General features: G+C 42.9%; 1 protein-coding gene across 14 annotated transcripts in view; it reads right to left on the bottom strand.

Annotated features, from left to right (window-relative positions):
• The window catches only part of LOC120727269 (triple functional domain protein), an 81,974-nt gene that overhangs the window by 53,941 nt on the left and 10,797 nt on the right, over positions 1 to 17,236 (bottom strand). For 5 of the 14 annotated variants that reach the window (XM_040021493.1, XM_040021495.1, XM_040021497.1 and 2 more), the window contains exons 1-2: positions 10,736 to 13,078; positions 7,097 to 7,147 (exon numbers count right to left, since the gene is read on the bottom strand). In XM_040021493.1, the coding sequence (XP_039877427.1) occupies positions 7,097 to 7,147; positions 10,736 to 10,940 (256 nt within the window). In that variant the 5' untranslated portion in view covers positions 10,941 to 13,078. Of the gene's footprint in view, positions 1 to 7,096; positions 7,148 to 10,735; positions 13,079 to 15,711; positions 16,135 to 17,236 lie in introns of those variants that run through there. The other 9 variants (XM_040021501.1, XM_040021502.1, XM_040021494.1 and 6 more) reach the window with 5 other exon arrangements.

Raw genomic sequence — 17,236 nt, 5'->3', positions numbered from 1 at the left:
CAGCACTCTGCAGTGCTCTGGGAACAGAGAAAGTGGCACAGCAGCTAAATATAGAGTGGCCAGGTCACACCCACACCCGCACAGAAGCAGACTGGAGAACAAGGGTTTCTGGGTAAATGATGAACAAAACCAACTAGGAGGAACCAGGAAAATTAGTAAGCTAATGAAACACATCATTGTGTCATAACTAGGCTGAGGAAAGAGGGGGGGGAAAAGAGAAGTGGTGTATGACAGCGAAGGAGGAATAAAGTAGACGTCAGGGAACGATGGAGGGACGACTAAGTTCAGTTTCCATTGGGTTGATTGAGGAATGACGAGGAAGAGCACAAAGGAAAGGATGGTGCTGACTGCATGGTAGATTCTACGTCCCCCTCTCCTGTGCATCACCAGACAGGCAACACTGTACCTGTCAGCGGGACGAGGGAGGAACCAGTATAAGCATACTGCCACTTGTGATTGGCTGTCCAGCAAGCCATGCTTGAAAATTCTTCCCTAAATTGTAAAACCTCCATAAATTGCTGTGGATTTGGCTTCGGCTGCTGCTGGAGAAATGCAGCCCGCTCGCAGCATCATCTAATCATAGAGTGACTGGCCGATGTGCCGACGGGATCCCAGTCCGCTGCGGGCAGAGCTGCCGCAGCTGAAGCTAATCCTGAGATTCCTGAGGGGAGATATTCCAACCCTGCAGACAACCAAAACCACCCATTTTTGGTGATGTCTACACATCCATATGGAAAGCTGGAGCAAACATTTCCAAGGAGAAATTGGGTTACCGGTGCAGACACTTGGGCTCTGTGGATAAACAGTATCACTGAGAACCTCGTGTGGCATTAGGTGAGCTGCTAATCTGTCTGTCTTTTGGAGAGACAGGTAAATGGAGGTAATCCTCAACGTGCAGGAGGGGCAGCAATTATAATATGCCTGCACTGCATTTATGAACGAGGAGAAGCCGCTTAGCACAGGAAGTGAGTCGTGAGGTTGTAGGCAAAACGCTTCAGCTCCGCCCACGTACAAAGTGATCTTCTCATAGTTCACTGCTTTGCAGCTACTGTAGCTAACCCTCTAAGGTACTTAGCAGATTGCCATATGTCAATCGAGTGCTTTTCCTTCACTCGTATAGGTACTTGCTTCAATCGGCTCAAATCGCCCATGTTGTTGCTCTGCAGCCGCTCAGTATTAACCTATGCTAGTAGAGGCCGGGATTGTATATGTAAACGTTGACTGTATCGACTTGGATTTACGGCACCTCCTCCCAAGAGCCAACAGCACTTAACTCGATGGTGATGGTATGCCAAGATAGATTGCTGACTGGTTGAAAGTGGGACTTGCACACCAAAAAGACCGATCATAGCTGTGTTCACTTGACAAAAAAGAAGCAGAAAAACGAAAAGGAACAAAGTATGACCCGATGATGGAGCGTTGTTATGTTTATCTCTTTACTACAAAGAAGTTCTTTATATATCAGGATTCTGTCTTCTCTGTTGGGCTAAAGTGAAGAACCAAAAACAGCACGAAGTACTGCATTAAACATTAGTTATTATTAATCTAATCTCACCTCACTTTCACTGTGCATCTTTTCCTTCGTCTCCGTCCCCTCACTGGTCACAGCAGATGGCTGCCTCTCCCTGAGCCTGCTTCTGCTGGAGGTTTCTTACTGTTAGAAGGGGTTTTCCTTCCCACTGTCTTCACTCTTTAGCTAACAATCTAAAGCACTTTGAGGTAACTTTTGCAATTTGGTGCTTAATGGCACGTTATTGCTACATCTTTAATGCATTAAACAGATGTGATTTAATTCTAGGGACCTACAAAACTTTAATCGTCTGATTAAAGTATTAGTATAGTAACTACATTTCAGCACTACATGCAATGTTCAGTAAGTGCAGAGAAATTCATGCAAATTGGTTTTTAGTTCACCAAGTCTAAGAATTCTTAAAACTTAAAGAGGATAGTGTATTAAATACAACCATGACTCTGTATAAGGACGTATGATGTCACAGAGTTTATGTTACAACCAATGATTTAACTGAGTCACGTTGGAATGCTGAATTCGAGGAAGTGCTTGCTACGAGAGTCATCAAACAGCCTAACAAGAAAATTTACGATCCATTCACAGCGCAATGAAGTACACAGCCAGTATTCATTTGAACCTTTCCAATTCAATGACAAACTGTGAAAAACAAATTACATTCCTCTTTTCTTTATGATCAATAAGCCATTAGCTACCAATGAGGAGGTCATTACCTTGCTGATGATGTCTACATTCAGGAATTCAGGGAAACTGGCGTCCAATGCCAATCACTAAATGAAGAATTATCTGAGAAGTCGAGACAGAGGAAAACTGTATCCCATAAGACGAAAAAAAAAGCACACCTGGGTGAATTTTTCCAAGGCAACAGAAAGTCCCAACATTTCCCGTGTCGCCTGTGCTGTATGAAGTGGGCGAGACAAAGTTATCACTGATATGACTACACCCATGGGGGTGATGCCAGGAATGTCCATCATCCTTTTCTGAAACTCCCGGATCACGGCCAGTTCTTCTTCATTGCAGGCCACGACTGGAACTGGGCTGTGCTTGTGTTACAATATGTACATACTTGGCACACACCTCAGAGGCCTGAGATTTGTAGTGGCCTCTGAGTGGGCATTACTCAGTTTGCTAAACACCACAACAACAACAACAAGTCTTCCCCAGAGGCACTGTAACAAATACCTCAGGGGTCGGTGTGTGTGTGTGTGTTTCTGAGTTCAATATGAAGACAGAATGCGACAGCTGTGTGCACACCAACAGATGGGACGGGTGGTACAGTCAGCTGAGAGGAGGAGGAAACACTCGCAGCATCTTCCTGTGAGATTAAAGAGCAGTTATATCTCATAATGGCTATCCAGCAGCTGACTGGGAGCCATCGCTCCTAAACCAGCTGTTACGGGTCAACAGAAACCAGATTCACGCGCAAGAGTGTGAATCAGTGCATAGCTGTGGACTTCCCACATTCACAGCATGCCATAAATTCCCTGCTGAGGGATGTGTGGGACTGGCAGGAATTCCTCTGGGATAAAGGAGTGGACAGCAGTGTCTCCATGACAAAAAAAAGATACCAGACAGAGCAATTTTATTTGATTGCATGCCCATTTTACTCATAAATACTACACGCTCAATGGATTTAATTTCATTTCTACACTTTAAATTGATTTAACCGAAGCGTGCATTAAGCTATTTTATGTTTCCTGTGGTCTAAATGTTAATTTGAAGGCATTTCCTTTCCTATGAAGAAAAAGCAGTACTAGAAAAATCTAAATGAAATACATTTAAGACTAATCTTCCAGACAGATTCATCTCAGATAAATCCTAAACTGCTAAGCCTTACCTCCTTAGTAAATATTAAGCTTCTCAAGCTCCCCCCCCCCCCTCAATTTGCATATGAAGTTTACAGTGCCCCTGGCATTGTTCCACAGAGTGCTGCTTTTCTGTGTTAAAACACATTAAGAATATTGTTTTAAGAACAAACAGAAAGGGAGACGCAATGGGGAACAACAGCAGCTCTCCTCCCCCTTTGCAACTCTATTACAGCTAACCTGGCTGTATCGCACTTAATAACAAACATGACACACAAGTGTTCGCAGGTGTGACTGCAGTTCCAGCTCTACTGAATCGACTGTATTTGTCTTTTTGTCAGCAGTTGGTTAAACTCCTCTGTGACTTTTAATGTTCTTCTGCAATGTTTTTATAATGCAATGATGCCATTTTGCTTAGTTTTAGGCAGGCACATCAGCAGATACACTTCTACATATCACATAAGATGCCTCCGCCACACTTAGAGACTGGTTGGTGAACTTCTGGTTGCTAGGAGGAAAACTGCCACAAAGAGGGTGCTGTACCAAAAACCTCCTTGTGATTGCCTTAGTTGCAAGCAGTCTGCAAATGCTCACTAACCACTAAAGGGGTGCAACTCCATTTGGAAATGGAGAAGGTCCATCTTCAAAGTAAAAGCTGATTTTTATCCTAAAATCAACCCATTTAAAACAAATAAAAAATGAAAAAAAAATGTGCACCTTCTGCTTTGAAGAATGACAAAGACAGTTTCACAACCGCTTGGTGATTGGTCAGTGAGTTTTGCACAAAAGTCTTCTCTACAAACTAAATGTGACAATCTGCTAGCAACCTAAGCATTCCCAGTGAGATTTCCTCTTCGAGACTGCCAGCAACCTCCAGCAATCACCCAAAACCAGTCAGTTAATGCTAATTTTTCCCTACCAACTGGTGGTTGCCATGTAGTCACCTACAGGTCTCTGCGTCTGCGTGACCAGGGCCTAATGGACTACTTGAGCTGCTACTTTTGCACAACCTGCTTAATAGCCCACCTGTGCCCTAGCTCTGCCTTTAGTGCCGTTTATGATTTTATCACAGTTATATCTGTTGCCACAGACTCCTGTTCTGTGAGATCTCAGAACAGAGCCACAACGCCAGATCAGTGCAGATGAAAAGAACAATCTTCTTTTGTCTATATGTGGTTTGAATTCTTGGCTCATGTCCCATCTATCAGTCCTACTGAAGCAGCTCTGATTAGCTGCTGCACAGCTTACCTTTGACTGGCTGCTGTGCCAATATAACAATGACCTCACTGTGGCCACAGCTGGCACTGACTGTACATACACACAAAGTTAGAAACCAGTTCAAGTAAGAACGTGTTCATCTGGTCAATTAGTCATGTTTAGGTGCCATCTAAGTAAATTCTGCATCAGTCTATGAAATGCACTCTTTCAATCCAATACAGGGACAGTGTCACTACTTTCCCTTTACCACCCTTACACTGATAAGGTATCTGTGTAGCACTTTCATTGCAGTGAAAATCATTTGCCGTTGATGAAAACGAGCAGCGATCTAAAACACCAAATTGACAGCATTCAAGACTGAACAGCACAGCCTGGGTGTTTGTTTCCAGTCCGTTCAGATTCTCCGTGTCCTTCCCAATTTTCCCCTTTGTGTCCCCAAATCGGAGTTTTGGCTTGGGAGACCGAGACAGAGCGCACACCATCTTTCCCTTACCCCCGCCTCTTCCTGTTCTCCCCATCCATCCAGACCTCTAATAGCAGGGTAGGCTAACCGAGCGAGAAACAGGCCAGGGTTACCCCAGCGACCCAAACACAGCAGGGGAGAAGGGAAAAGGGAGAGTAGAGGAAGCAGGAATAAAAGAAAGACAGCGAGAGAGACAGAGAGAAAGAAAAGGCAGCTTGTTATTGGTGCCAAGAGTTCAGTCGGCCGGGTCTTTTAATGCCACCTGATCCTATTCTGATGAACCGTGACGAGACAGAGAGAAAAAGACCGTTACAACAACAAGTTGTTTTGTTTTTTTTGTTTGTTGTTTTTAACCCTCCACCCCAAAAAACCCTTCTACTGCTGTAATAGTGAGAATAAAAACTCATTTTCCTTCCACACGTTGCTCCTGTCACTTACTGAGATTACACAGTAAGTGACAGAGGAGTGGCTCTTCTACAGACGACTGCTGCAGATCAGACACTCCTGCAGCATTTTTGTGCTTCAGCTCTTCCAATCTGCTCGAACACGCCATCTTGAGGCGATGCTTTCAGATTGCAGATTGCAGCTGATTGCTGAAGATTTATGCCAAATCATTTCAACAAGCACTGAGGCAGATTACACCGGGTACTTCTGGACAGACACAGACGAAAAGGGTTGAGAGAGAGAGTGAGACGGTGATAGAAAGCACATCTGTCAGGGTTCGAAAGCTTTAACATCATTACATAAGAGCACTCGCCTCACCCTCCCATCCCTCGCAACCCACTTTCCAGTCACCCAGTCAGACCAGTGGATGAGGAGGCCCAACAGATGGACAGACATAATCCCCCCCACCCACCACCTCTTCTAAACCACGAAGTGATAACTGTTAAGCAGCAGGATGCTTAAGAAAAGCACCATGCAGAAAGGCTAAACAGTCACACTAAAGCCAAGTGTTTTTCAGATATAACCGCGTTTGTGTTGCTTTCATCGCCTTTTTCCTACGGGCACTGAAGCTTTCTCTATAAAGACCCTGAGGCTTTGGAGCAACCTGCCAACTCACTGTCCTCCTTTGTGTGTAGAATTTGAGGGCTGTTTTTGTTTCTCTTTACAAAGCCAATACTGCTGATAGTCTTAGAGTTTCTAATTAAGAGGTTTGCACAAATGGCTCTATTCTAATTTCCTATGAAATAGTAAAATTTCTCACTGAAGAACAGAGCAGAAATAACTTTATATGTCAAATTGGTCATTAAATGTGTCGTTTCAGCAGCACATATTAACCCTCACATGAGGAACATAGCCCACTTTTTAAGTGTCAGCTGCACCATGAGGATAATAAAAGGGAAGATTTAGTACAGCTGATTGGAGAAAGGACACAAGGAAAAGGTCATTTAGGGTGAGTGATTCTGAGTGAATGGCAGTTTGTGTGAATAAATCATGGAGCAGGCAGCGTAAGTGTCCATCTCAACTCATTGCTAATAGCCTGTTATAGCTATGGGGAGAGGTGCCAGACATGGGTAGCTCTCCACATCCTGTATGTTTTGGGAATAGATGGGAGGGGTGGAGACGAGGATGACAGGAAAAGTGAGGACATGTGAGATTTAGGATGACAATGACCTGTATTGATACTGGGAGGGGCAGAGCATTGAACCGCCCTTCATCAGTGCTATTAGACAAGAACCTTACAATGTCCAACACCAGCGGACAAGAGAATGGACAGGAACAGGGGCGAAATTTAACAGAGCATCCAAAAAGTATTCACCCCATAATGACAAAGTGAATAAACTCTGCTTGAAATTCTTGCAAATTTATCAAAAAAATGTTTTACCCACTTAATGTATGCTAAAACCCTTAGCAGGATAATACTTTTTAAATTTAAAAAAGGTCTACATTACATCTGTAAAAGGGCTTAGGTCTGCTCGTGTGCATGTAAAAATACACCAAACACACCATATTTCTTTTGAAATATACCGACCTCCCCGACCCTCCACCCTCAGTAAAATACACTCCCCTCTTGCACCACCAGCACACACATGGATATAAACGGGCCTTGCAAGAAAAAAAAACAACAATCTTATGTTTTACCTGCTATCTGGCTCGATACATCTCCTTTTGGCTCTTTAGGGAGGGATCCATCTGTAGAAACACAGATAAAAAAAGAGCAACTGTTTTTATCCCCAATTAAAATGCATGACACAGAAATAAAAATACACATCGCAGCCAAAACGAATTTGGCAAATGAATTCACTCAAAACTAAGTGGAAAGAAGTCCTGTAAGCATGACTACGTGAAAACATATTAAAAGAACATTGTATCTTTTATTAACAGCATTAATGATAAACATCATATGAATGTTTTTTTCAATATCAGAGTTACTATCAATACCAGTGTATCATAAACACTTACGATTAAAATGCTCCTACATTTGCTATTAAATAGAATAAATGGTAAGTACGGCTGAAGGAAAGTTTGTGTTTTAACAGTTTCTGGTAAAGTACTGGAATAATAACAACTACGCTCTATGCTACAAAGTGATTAAAGTTGATCTGAGCAGGATCAGAATGTTAGCGATCAATTCCATGAAAACCATCCCATATTTGTTGAGGCTTTAAAACTCCAAAGCACAACAAACACAAACTTGTCAGGTTAACATGCCATCAATGTGGCTAAAAAACAGAAGACTAATCAACTGCCAGAAAAAAATCTCAATAATTAAGAACACTGTTTATTACCAGCAAAGCCTTGGATAAAGAAGATAAACAAGAACTGGCTGTCTTGAAAGGGCTTCCGCATTACTTAGGATGGAAAAATCCCCAACATTAATAAGAGAAGTGATATTGCCTTAGTCACAGGAAACACCTTACTATGGGGGGAAGAGACTACCTTCATCATGCTCTCCTCCCTTAACTAGTAAAACATTATAGCAAGGCACCAGGAACGTGATGATTCCCACGACCCCTAAACAGCATGTTCTGCTTACCGGACCCGAGCATGCCGGAGTCATCTTCTCATCAGCCTATAACTCATGACCAAAGCCCGGTGGTTTCTCTGCAAATTCAACAATCAGTCCATTGATGCAGCCTATAGCCTGTGAGTGAGTGAGGCCGCTGCTGTGACGGAGGGGAAGATACCGTCAGCGTCATGTGCTGTCAACATGTAAACAGGGTGGACGCTCGACTGGCTGACTCACTGACACATGCTCGATCTATTCTGACTCAGGATTGCTGCTTCCTGTTTAATGGTACAGATTGCTGCGCTGAGGCAGAGAGAAGCTGACTGTGGTACTGAGTACATGATCTATACCAAGTATCTAACAATATGCACTGAGGTACGTGCAGTTTGATTTCCACTGTTAAGGTAGGTGCTCATATGAAACATGGCCAACATTTCAAATAATAGGGTCGGTGTATAAATGAGCAGAAGAATGATTTTCCCCCTTTATGATATCACAGAGAGCGGATATCCCTAATATGGCCATCCCAGGCATAGATCTCCAGCTGTGAGCACACAATCTCTACCTACTGACCCTCTCTTTGCAAGAGACAACCAATCAAAAGAAAGTATCTTTAAAGGAAGGGCAAGGGAGCTAAGACAGCTAGCTTCAAACAAGTTAGACTGAGTGCATAAAGGCCTTTTCACATAGGAAGCAGTACCTACTACACTCTGAAACCTGTCTATCCTATTACTGAGCAAAGCGCAGCATAAGCTCATTGGTGAGGAGTACTCACGCATGACGTGCTGTGACAGACGCCTACAGTTGATTCTGTGCGTATCTCAGTTTAAAGAACTTCATGACAAATTTACGTGCAAAGCAGTGTTGTGGAAACATGCTTCGAGCTGTCGATCCTGCAGAGTCTAGCAGAGTGCATCACTAAAAATATGGAGCTGGAAATCAGCATTAGGGCGTTTTCACACCTGCCTGTTTAGTCCTTTTAAAGCAAACTGCAGTTCATTTTCTCACTTGGTGCAGTTAGTCTGAGTACTGTGTGACATTGCAAGTTTGGGTAAAAATACTTCTGTACTGGGATGTGTTGAGGAGCTGTAGATGTTCAAATGTCAGTGTGAGTCGGCAACTAGATGTGAAATGAATGTAAACTCTCAGTATTTTCCAGTTGTCCAGAACGCAGCACCTTGTTCCTGTATTTACATTTGTTGCTCCCAGACACATCTGGCCAATAAGCGGACAGGACATTCTCACGTGGTCTGTAATGACACGTTGTGGTTTGCTCAGCGTTCACTTAGATTTTTCTGTGTGTAAAAAGAAACCAAATCACAGGGAAAAGCTACACGTTTACAAACTCATCAAAGGATTCGGACCAGAGTAAACAAACAGGTGTGAAAACACCCTCAGTGTAGAAGCTCATTTGAGACATAAGAGGCTACCTGGATCCCTCTGAGGAAAGCATGCAAATCATTTGTGTTGCGACACACTTTTGTTTACCAGGAAACCCTTTCGGCCCGGATGGCACTAAGGCATCCCTGTAAATTTCTACACTGGCATTACAGTTCCTCCCTTACAGCTGAAAAAAGATTTCTCTGAAGTAATAGTTTAAGCCGCATTAAATAAATTCCTTAAATCACACCCAGAAGAGTCCGCTTTTAATTAAAGCAGCAGCAAAACCTGCTCTTCACTGAACTTGCAAACTTATGAGACATCTATCCAACATATACCACGTTCATAATCAGGTGGTTTAAGGTAAGAAAATGAAATCCAAACCAGAAAGTCCAACAGCAGAATAATGCTCTGGACAAAGATTTATAGCACTCTTTGACAGGATTGCAATTATTTTTCATTAAACAATGATCCATCAGGAATCTGCACCTGCAGGTGTGTGACTGAACAGTAAAAAGCAAAAGCTGCACTAGTTTCAAACTTTTAGCCAAGATTGAAACTAGTGACCCTGCTTTGTTTTGCAAAAGTCTTCTTTAAGGAGGTCCAGCCTGGCTCCATTCATGCAAAAATCAAACATCTTCTGCTCTGAGCTTAGGTAGTAGGTAAGCAACATTTTGCTGGTGGCAGTTCTCAGTAATGAACATTTAGCAGCAGAGTACACATAGAACTACACAAGACCTAACTTGCAGGCAACAGCAGCCTCACGCACAAAACACTGCATGGGAAAGTAGAGCCGAGCTGTCGAGAGAAGGCCAAAGATATCAAGGAAATGTTCTCTAAAGCCGTGTACCTGGAAAAACAAAATCTTCACAAAGACTGAAAGAGGTGAAGGGAAAAGGCAAGAGAAAGACCAAACACCTACATACTTCACATATTTGCCATGCCAAAGATGTCCGCTTAAGCCACAGTGTGCAACAATGTAATACCAGACTTACAGTAGTGGCAGCCCACAGCTTATCCCAATCTAAACAACAACACTTGTAGCTGAGCCAGTAGTCAAACATGCATGAAGGGGGGGGGGGGGTAAAAACACAACACGTGTGCACGAAAACAGGCTTTTCCTCTGCGATGTGGCCGTTACAGCAGTGGGTTAATCCAACCGCACACAAACAGACATGCATACACTCTGAGCCAACTTTGTTAAGACCATAGTAGGATAAGCCCACTGCTGAACCGTCAGCCAAGCTCTTTGGATGAACTTAAACAGAGCTCGCACACATACACACCAAACGGCTTTTGAGGAAATGACACGGCGAAAACTCCAACGGCCCGATTCCCATTGAACAAATCCAAACTTTCCTCTCCCAAAAACTGAGATAGAGTGAACTCACCGAGCCCTGCTGAACACTGGCTGCACTGTATCCTTATGGAGCCCCTTAAAAAACAGACAGCTCTCTCTTGTCCCGACACACACCGTTTCTGACTCTTAGCCCGCATTAACACGGGACCACCCTTTCTGTGGGCCCCTGCCTTCAGCTTCTCGGCAGGCACACTCATCGTTTGACTCACACACAAATAGGAAAGAGTCCCTTTCATTTAAAAATACCGACTGTCTGGCTCACACTGACTGAACTGAGGTGAGTGTCTTAAAAACAATGAGCAATACCCAGCTGTCAAGGCTGCGTTGGAGAGTTTAGAGGCAGATATAGCTGCAGGGTGGAGAAAATGTTTAAATGTCAGAGGCCACAGAGAGAGCACTTAACAACATATTACCTAAGGGATCATCTGTGTGAGAGGGGTTTTTGTTGCTTGCCATGAATCATTACACAATACACAGATATTTGGGAAACAGAAAGTACCACTACTGACTGAATTAAGGGGTGGGAACTTGATGCAGTATAGTATAACAGTCTTTTGCGTGGTGATTTTGCATCCATAGAGGAATACCAAATACTACAAGAGGGCTCAAGTCTCATGATAGAAGGCCACCTTTCTGAAAACAGTCGCAGCCTGACTTGGACGGACTGCAGTCGCTCTCAGAGAAATTGTCAAAGCTTTGAAAATAATTCCTGTCTAATTTACAAATGCAGACAAATTATCAACATGTTGCCATCACTCTGAATGAGTGTGTCAATAAGCACAACACAAGGGGACTCAACTCCAGCACAGAACAAAGGATCAAACAGATGTGATTTTTTTTGTTACAGTTAATATCTGTTTTATCAGAATCAGACTGCATATAATTGCCAACTTGACCCCATTCAGCCACAGACTGATATCAGACTGACTCAGGTATTGACCAACTTTAACTTTAAGGACATCATTTGCAGTTGGGGGAAAGAATAAAAAGGGGTATCTGTTTCCACTTTAAGCATCTTTATAGGTCCTGTGACGTACCCATCCCACTGACAGCATTTATCCTGGTGTTACTTCCACTGCAGCTGCACTGCCTAAACGCTAACTGATAGTTACTCTCTTCAGATTTATCCATTCCCTTCCTGTGGACTCAAAATAATGGCGGCAGAATAAGTACCAGGAAATGAGCAGGACAACACACCAATCACAGTGGTCGCAGGGTATGTTAATGCAAACTGTAGCTACATTTCTAGGGAGGTGCACATCAAGTTATAAGTTACACTGTAGGGTTTCAGAAGGGCTACAACTTAGATTCATTGCTGAAGTGTTAAATCCTTCCAACAGATTAGGACTCCACTACTGGCAAAAGCAGTGTTGGGAGTGCTGAGCACTTTAAAGGAGGAAGAGGCAAGCTTAACAATATTGCTGTGTTTTAGAAGACTTTGACTGTTAAAAGAAAATATAAAAGAACAGAGCAATAATCCTCTAGTTGCACAGATAGAGTAATTGTTCTGTGCACGGCGGTGCAGGAAGCAGTCAAATACCCCCTGCAGATTCAGGTTAGAGCTGCAGTTTGTAGCCAACTTCTCCAAAGAGGAACGAGGACTACCATCACCAGCTGTGCGGTCTCTAACTGGGAGATGAGAGACTTAACCAAATAATCTAAAGTACACGACAACAGTGACTGGACTTTCAAAATAAAAGGGAGCAAAACATGCACCAGTGTACTAACTGCGGATGACAATACATAAAGAGCTTTTTTGCCAAAGCCAACTGTTTTGCCAAGTTGCCAAATGCTTACACCGAACTTTGGCATTCCACCCAAGTAAAGTCTAAGCGTGGGAAACACTGCCTGTCCTGACAACTACAGTCAAGTAATTTTGTGTTGCTCATGGCTCCTGATATTTTTAGCAGTAGCCCTTAGATCTCAGGATAACACCTTCATACCAGCTTTATGAAGCTGAGATGAAAAACATCACATGTACGCTTGCTAATTTGTCAAAAGCAACGAATAACTGTTAATAACTTTATTTTACACCAAAATATGGAGATTAGAATCAGTAAAAAATATGTATGTCATATGTCTGAGATAATGAAATATATTTGCCTGCACAGCCGGTGTGCTTGCAGGATTGAGTAGTGATCAGGACAGAAACGCCACAATTTCTTCTTTCAGAATGATTAATTCTCTATAAGAAACATAAATATACATGACTTTCATCACTCCGACTAATCTGAGGTTCAAGGAATGTGACATTCCCACGTCCTCGTTTGTTCTTGGCATGCGAACCTCACTATACAGGGAGTGCAGAATTATTAGGCAAATGAGTATTTTGTCCACATCATCCTCTTCATGCATGTTGTCTTACTCCAAGCTGTATAGGCTCGAAAGCCTACTACCAATTAAGCATATTAGGTGATGTGCATCTCTGTAATGAGAAGGGGTGTGGTCTAATGACATCAACACCCTATATCAGGTGTGCATAATTATTAGGCAACGTCCTTTCCTTTGGCAAAATGGGTCAAAAGAAGGACTTGACAGGCTCAGAAAAGTCAAAAATAGTGAGATATCTTGCAGAGGGATGCAGCAGTCTCAAAATTGCAAAGCTTCTGAAGCGTGATCATCGAACAATCAAGTGTTTCATTCAAAATAGTCAACAGGGTCGCAAGAAGCGTGTGGAAAAACCAAGCTGCAAAATAACTGCCCATGAACTGAGAAAAGTCAAGCGTGCAGCTGCCAAGATGCCACTTGCCACCAGTTTGGCCATATTTCAGAGCTGCAACATCACTGGAGTGCCCAAGAGCACAAGGTGTGCAATACTCAGAGACATGGCCAAGTTAAGAAAGGCTGAAAGACGACCACCACTGAACAAGACACACAAGCTGAAACGTCAAGACTGGGCCAAGAAATATCTCAAGACTGATTTTTCTAAGGTTTTATGGACTGATGAAATGAGAGTGAGTCTTGATGGGCCAGATGGATGGGCCCGTGGCTGGATTGGTAAAGGGCAGAGAGCTCCAGTCCGACTCAGACGCCAGCAAGGTGGAGGTGGAGTACTGGTTTGGGCTGGTATCATCAAAGATGAGCTTGTGGGGCCTTTTCGGGTTGAGGATGGAGTCAAGCTCAACTCCCAGTCCTACTGCCAGTTTCTGGAAGACACCTTCTTCAAGCAGTGGTACAGGAAGAAGTCTGCATCCTTCAAGAAAAACATGATTTTCATGCAGGACAATGCTCCATCACACGCGTCCAAGTACTCCACAGCGTGACTGGCAAGAAAGGGTATAAAAGAAGAAAAACTAATGACATGGCCTCCTTGTTCACCTGATCTGAACCCCATTGAGAACCTGTGGTCCATCATCAAATGTGAGATTTACAAGGAGGGAAAACAGTACACCTCTCTGAACAGTGTCTGGGAGGCTGTGGTTGCTGTGGTTGATGTGGTTGATGCACGCATCAACATTGCGTGCAGACGCAATGTTGATGGTGAACAGATCAAAACACTGACAGAATCCATGGATGGCAGGCTTTTGAGTGTCCTTGCAAAGAAAGGTGGCTATATTGGTCGCTGATTTGTTTTTGTTTTGTTTTTGAATGTCAGAAATGTATATTTGTGAATGTGGAGATGTTATATTGGTTTCACTGGTAAAAATAAATAATTGAAATGGGTATATATTTGTTTTTTGTTAAGTTGCCTAATAATTATGCACAGTAATAGTCACCTGCACACACAGATATCCCCCTAAAATAGCTAAAACTAAAAACAAACTAAAAGCTACTTCCAAAAACATTCAGCTTTGATATTAATGAGTTTTTTGGGTTCATTGAGAACATGGTTGTTGTTCAATAATAAAATTATTCCTCAAAAATACAACTTGCCTAATAATTCTGCACTCCCTGTATACACGTGCTTACTTGCACACTACTGAGAGAAAGCCGTAAAATATACATGACCAACAGTCCGGAGAGCTTGGCGTTCACGCACACGCAAACACTCAGGTAAAACCGAGCTCTTATCTAACCCCAAACATCATTCACCATAACTCAAACATCAACCACACTCCAACGCTGCTCACCAGGAAACACACCAGAGAAAGCTGACTCAATCTTTACTCAAAACCTCAACTGTGGCAGAAAAGAGGAAAATAAATGTTGCGAATGTACTTTATATTCATTTATCAATTACAGACGTGTTTCTAGCCACACTGGTATCTGCCCTCAGAATGGATCCCAGGTGTATCCATGCTGAATGCCAAAACAATGAAAAAAGCCTGGCTCTGCCCCCCAAGATCAGAGCTAAAGGCCACCGCTTTAAACTATTCTTCATTTCGGCTGGTACCTCTGGGACCATCTCAAGGAGCTCAGCAGTCAACAGCCTTTTGCTTTAAGACCTAAAAAGCTACAAATTGTGATGTTTGCAGTGAATTGGTTTCTTTTCTTTCTTTCTTTTTATTACTCGATGCTAGGAGAAAAAAAAGGAGGTGAAAAGTAGTCAAAGGAAGCGATAAAAGTGAGCGAGATGGGGAGGGCAACAGTGAGATAGCAGTTTTGAATGCACTGGAGACCCAAAGAAAAAGGAGTACAATGGTCTTTCAGGACCTGTCCTAGTTCGGTTCACTCTCAGTCTTTCTGCTCTCAGAAAAAGCCCACAGATCCCGGCAAATATTTCAAACCGATCCAAATCAATTGTGAGGTAATTCAGTCTTTTTAGTGACCCCTTTCATTAACACAGTTTGCCACTCAAAGGTGCGCTTCTCTCGTTGTTTTTCCAACGTCTGCCTCTCTCGCTCTCTTTGAATTTCCCAGCTCTCTCTTCTTTCTCTTTCACCTGCACTGAGCAGACTCACTTATCTCGCTCAAGCACAACCCAATAATCACTCCCTCGCTCCAAAAGCTGGCTGTTTATGCTCCTCTTAGGAGGTTGCATAAAGACAGCAGCTATCAGCAAACAAGATTTCACAGCAACTCGCAACCTGCGCCCGCCCCCCCGACCCCTTTCCCTTCAAAACGTACCTCCTGTCTCCTTCTTCTCCATCCTCTCTCCATTTTTCTCTTTGCCCCCTCGACTCGCTCGCCTCTCTTGTTCCAGTTTGGGTTTTTTTTTTTAAGGAAGACGGCGGCGGGGCGGCAAATCTTTCCCGAGCTTGCGCCAATTAGATATCGCGCCGGAGAAATTACAGAACGAGAGCGCGGTAGATGAGAGGGAAAAAGTGGGACAAGCTCCTTTTTATAAACACGCAGCGAGCGGCGAGAGGTTTGCATATGTGTGTGCGTGTGTGGAGGTGCGTGCGTGTGCTGTTCACTTGCTCCTGAGGCGGATTTTTAAAAAAGCCCAAATTATTTCCATTTGCACATCTGACAAACACTTTACCACACTAATGGCCTATATTTGGCATTATTATATTTAATTTTAAGCAACTTTAATTCAACAGGGGGAAAACAGTGCTTGTAAAGGCCAACTGCTGCTCGACACCCCTCCTCACTCCCTCCCGCCTTGTAAAAGTTTTAAAGACGAAAATACCTCGTTTTGCAGGTTGTGATTAACACATATTCTCGTGGACAGCCACGCTGCTTCACGAGCAGCCCTTTAGCTCTGCCTCATGTTCACACCACACAGCAAAATCTGTTTGTAATGCAACCGAATGCAGAGCGTGATCCGCCCTTGAACTGCAGATTGCAGAAGCTCACTGTGGTTATTAGCTCTTATCAGCTGGCCTTTGCTCTTATCTGGGCGGTGACTTACACGCCTGTGCGAGCAGTAAAGGCTCAGTGAGAGTGCAGGCGTTTGCCGACCTGGTTTACATAGACCTGTTTGTACAAAAAATAAAAAAAAATAACACGTGGTCAGACAGGATGACATGGATAGCTGCTGTTGCCATGGTGACAGACTGAAAACTCAGTCTGGACATTAAAAAAAAAAAAGAAAAAGGGAAGATAAAACATGTCCCCATAGCACTAAAAGACTTTTCCCCCCTTTTTGTGCAAGTCTTAAACGTTCATACCCGGATACAGCGATGCATAAAACCTCAATGCTGCTTTAAATATGAAAACAAAGTATCCCTGGCACACTCAGTGTAGTTATAACTGTAGCTGCTCTGTGCAGAAAGTATTTTTCACTCATGAACAGATTAATTCACATAAAATAATCTGTGTAAAGCATACCATTTAGGATTCTCTGTTTTATAAAGACACTGTGACAATTCTGGATACTCATTATATGAAAAAAAACAAAAACCCCAAAACAGTTCCAAATAATGAAGTCAGCATCTGTGTAATTAATCCCTGTGAGCCAAAATCTCAGGCTTTAAACTCCTCTAAATGCTCCTTTTAAGACTCTTTTTGTTTTTGTTTTTTTGTCTGGCTGTAAATAAAGAAGTTGTACAACCACACGATTTTTAATCAAAGAACTTCTAAACACTTGTGAACACGGACTCACTGAACTTCTTGTTTCACAGAGTTTACTCAAAAGACAGCCCAGAATGACAGGGCTATGCAGCTGCAGGAAAAACTTTTAAACAAATATCTGTAGGTTTTCAAT

This window comes from Simochromis diagramma, unplaced genomic scaffold, assembly GCF_900408965.1.
Source record: "Simochromis diagramma unplaced genomic scaffold, fSimDia1.1 OVJJ01000753.1, whole genome shotgun sequence".
Taxonomy (NCBI): Eukaryota; Metazoa; Chordata; class Actinopteri; order Cichliformes; family Cichlidae; genus Simochromis; species Simochromis diagramma.
Note: the sequence above shows the minus strand (reverse complement) of the source record. Positions and strands in the feature narration are given on the sequence as shown.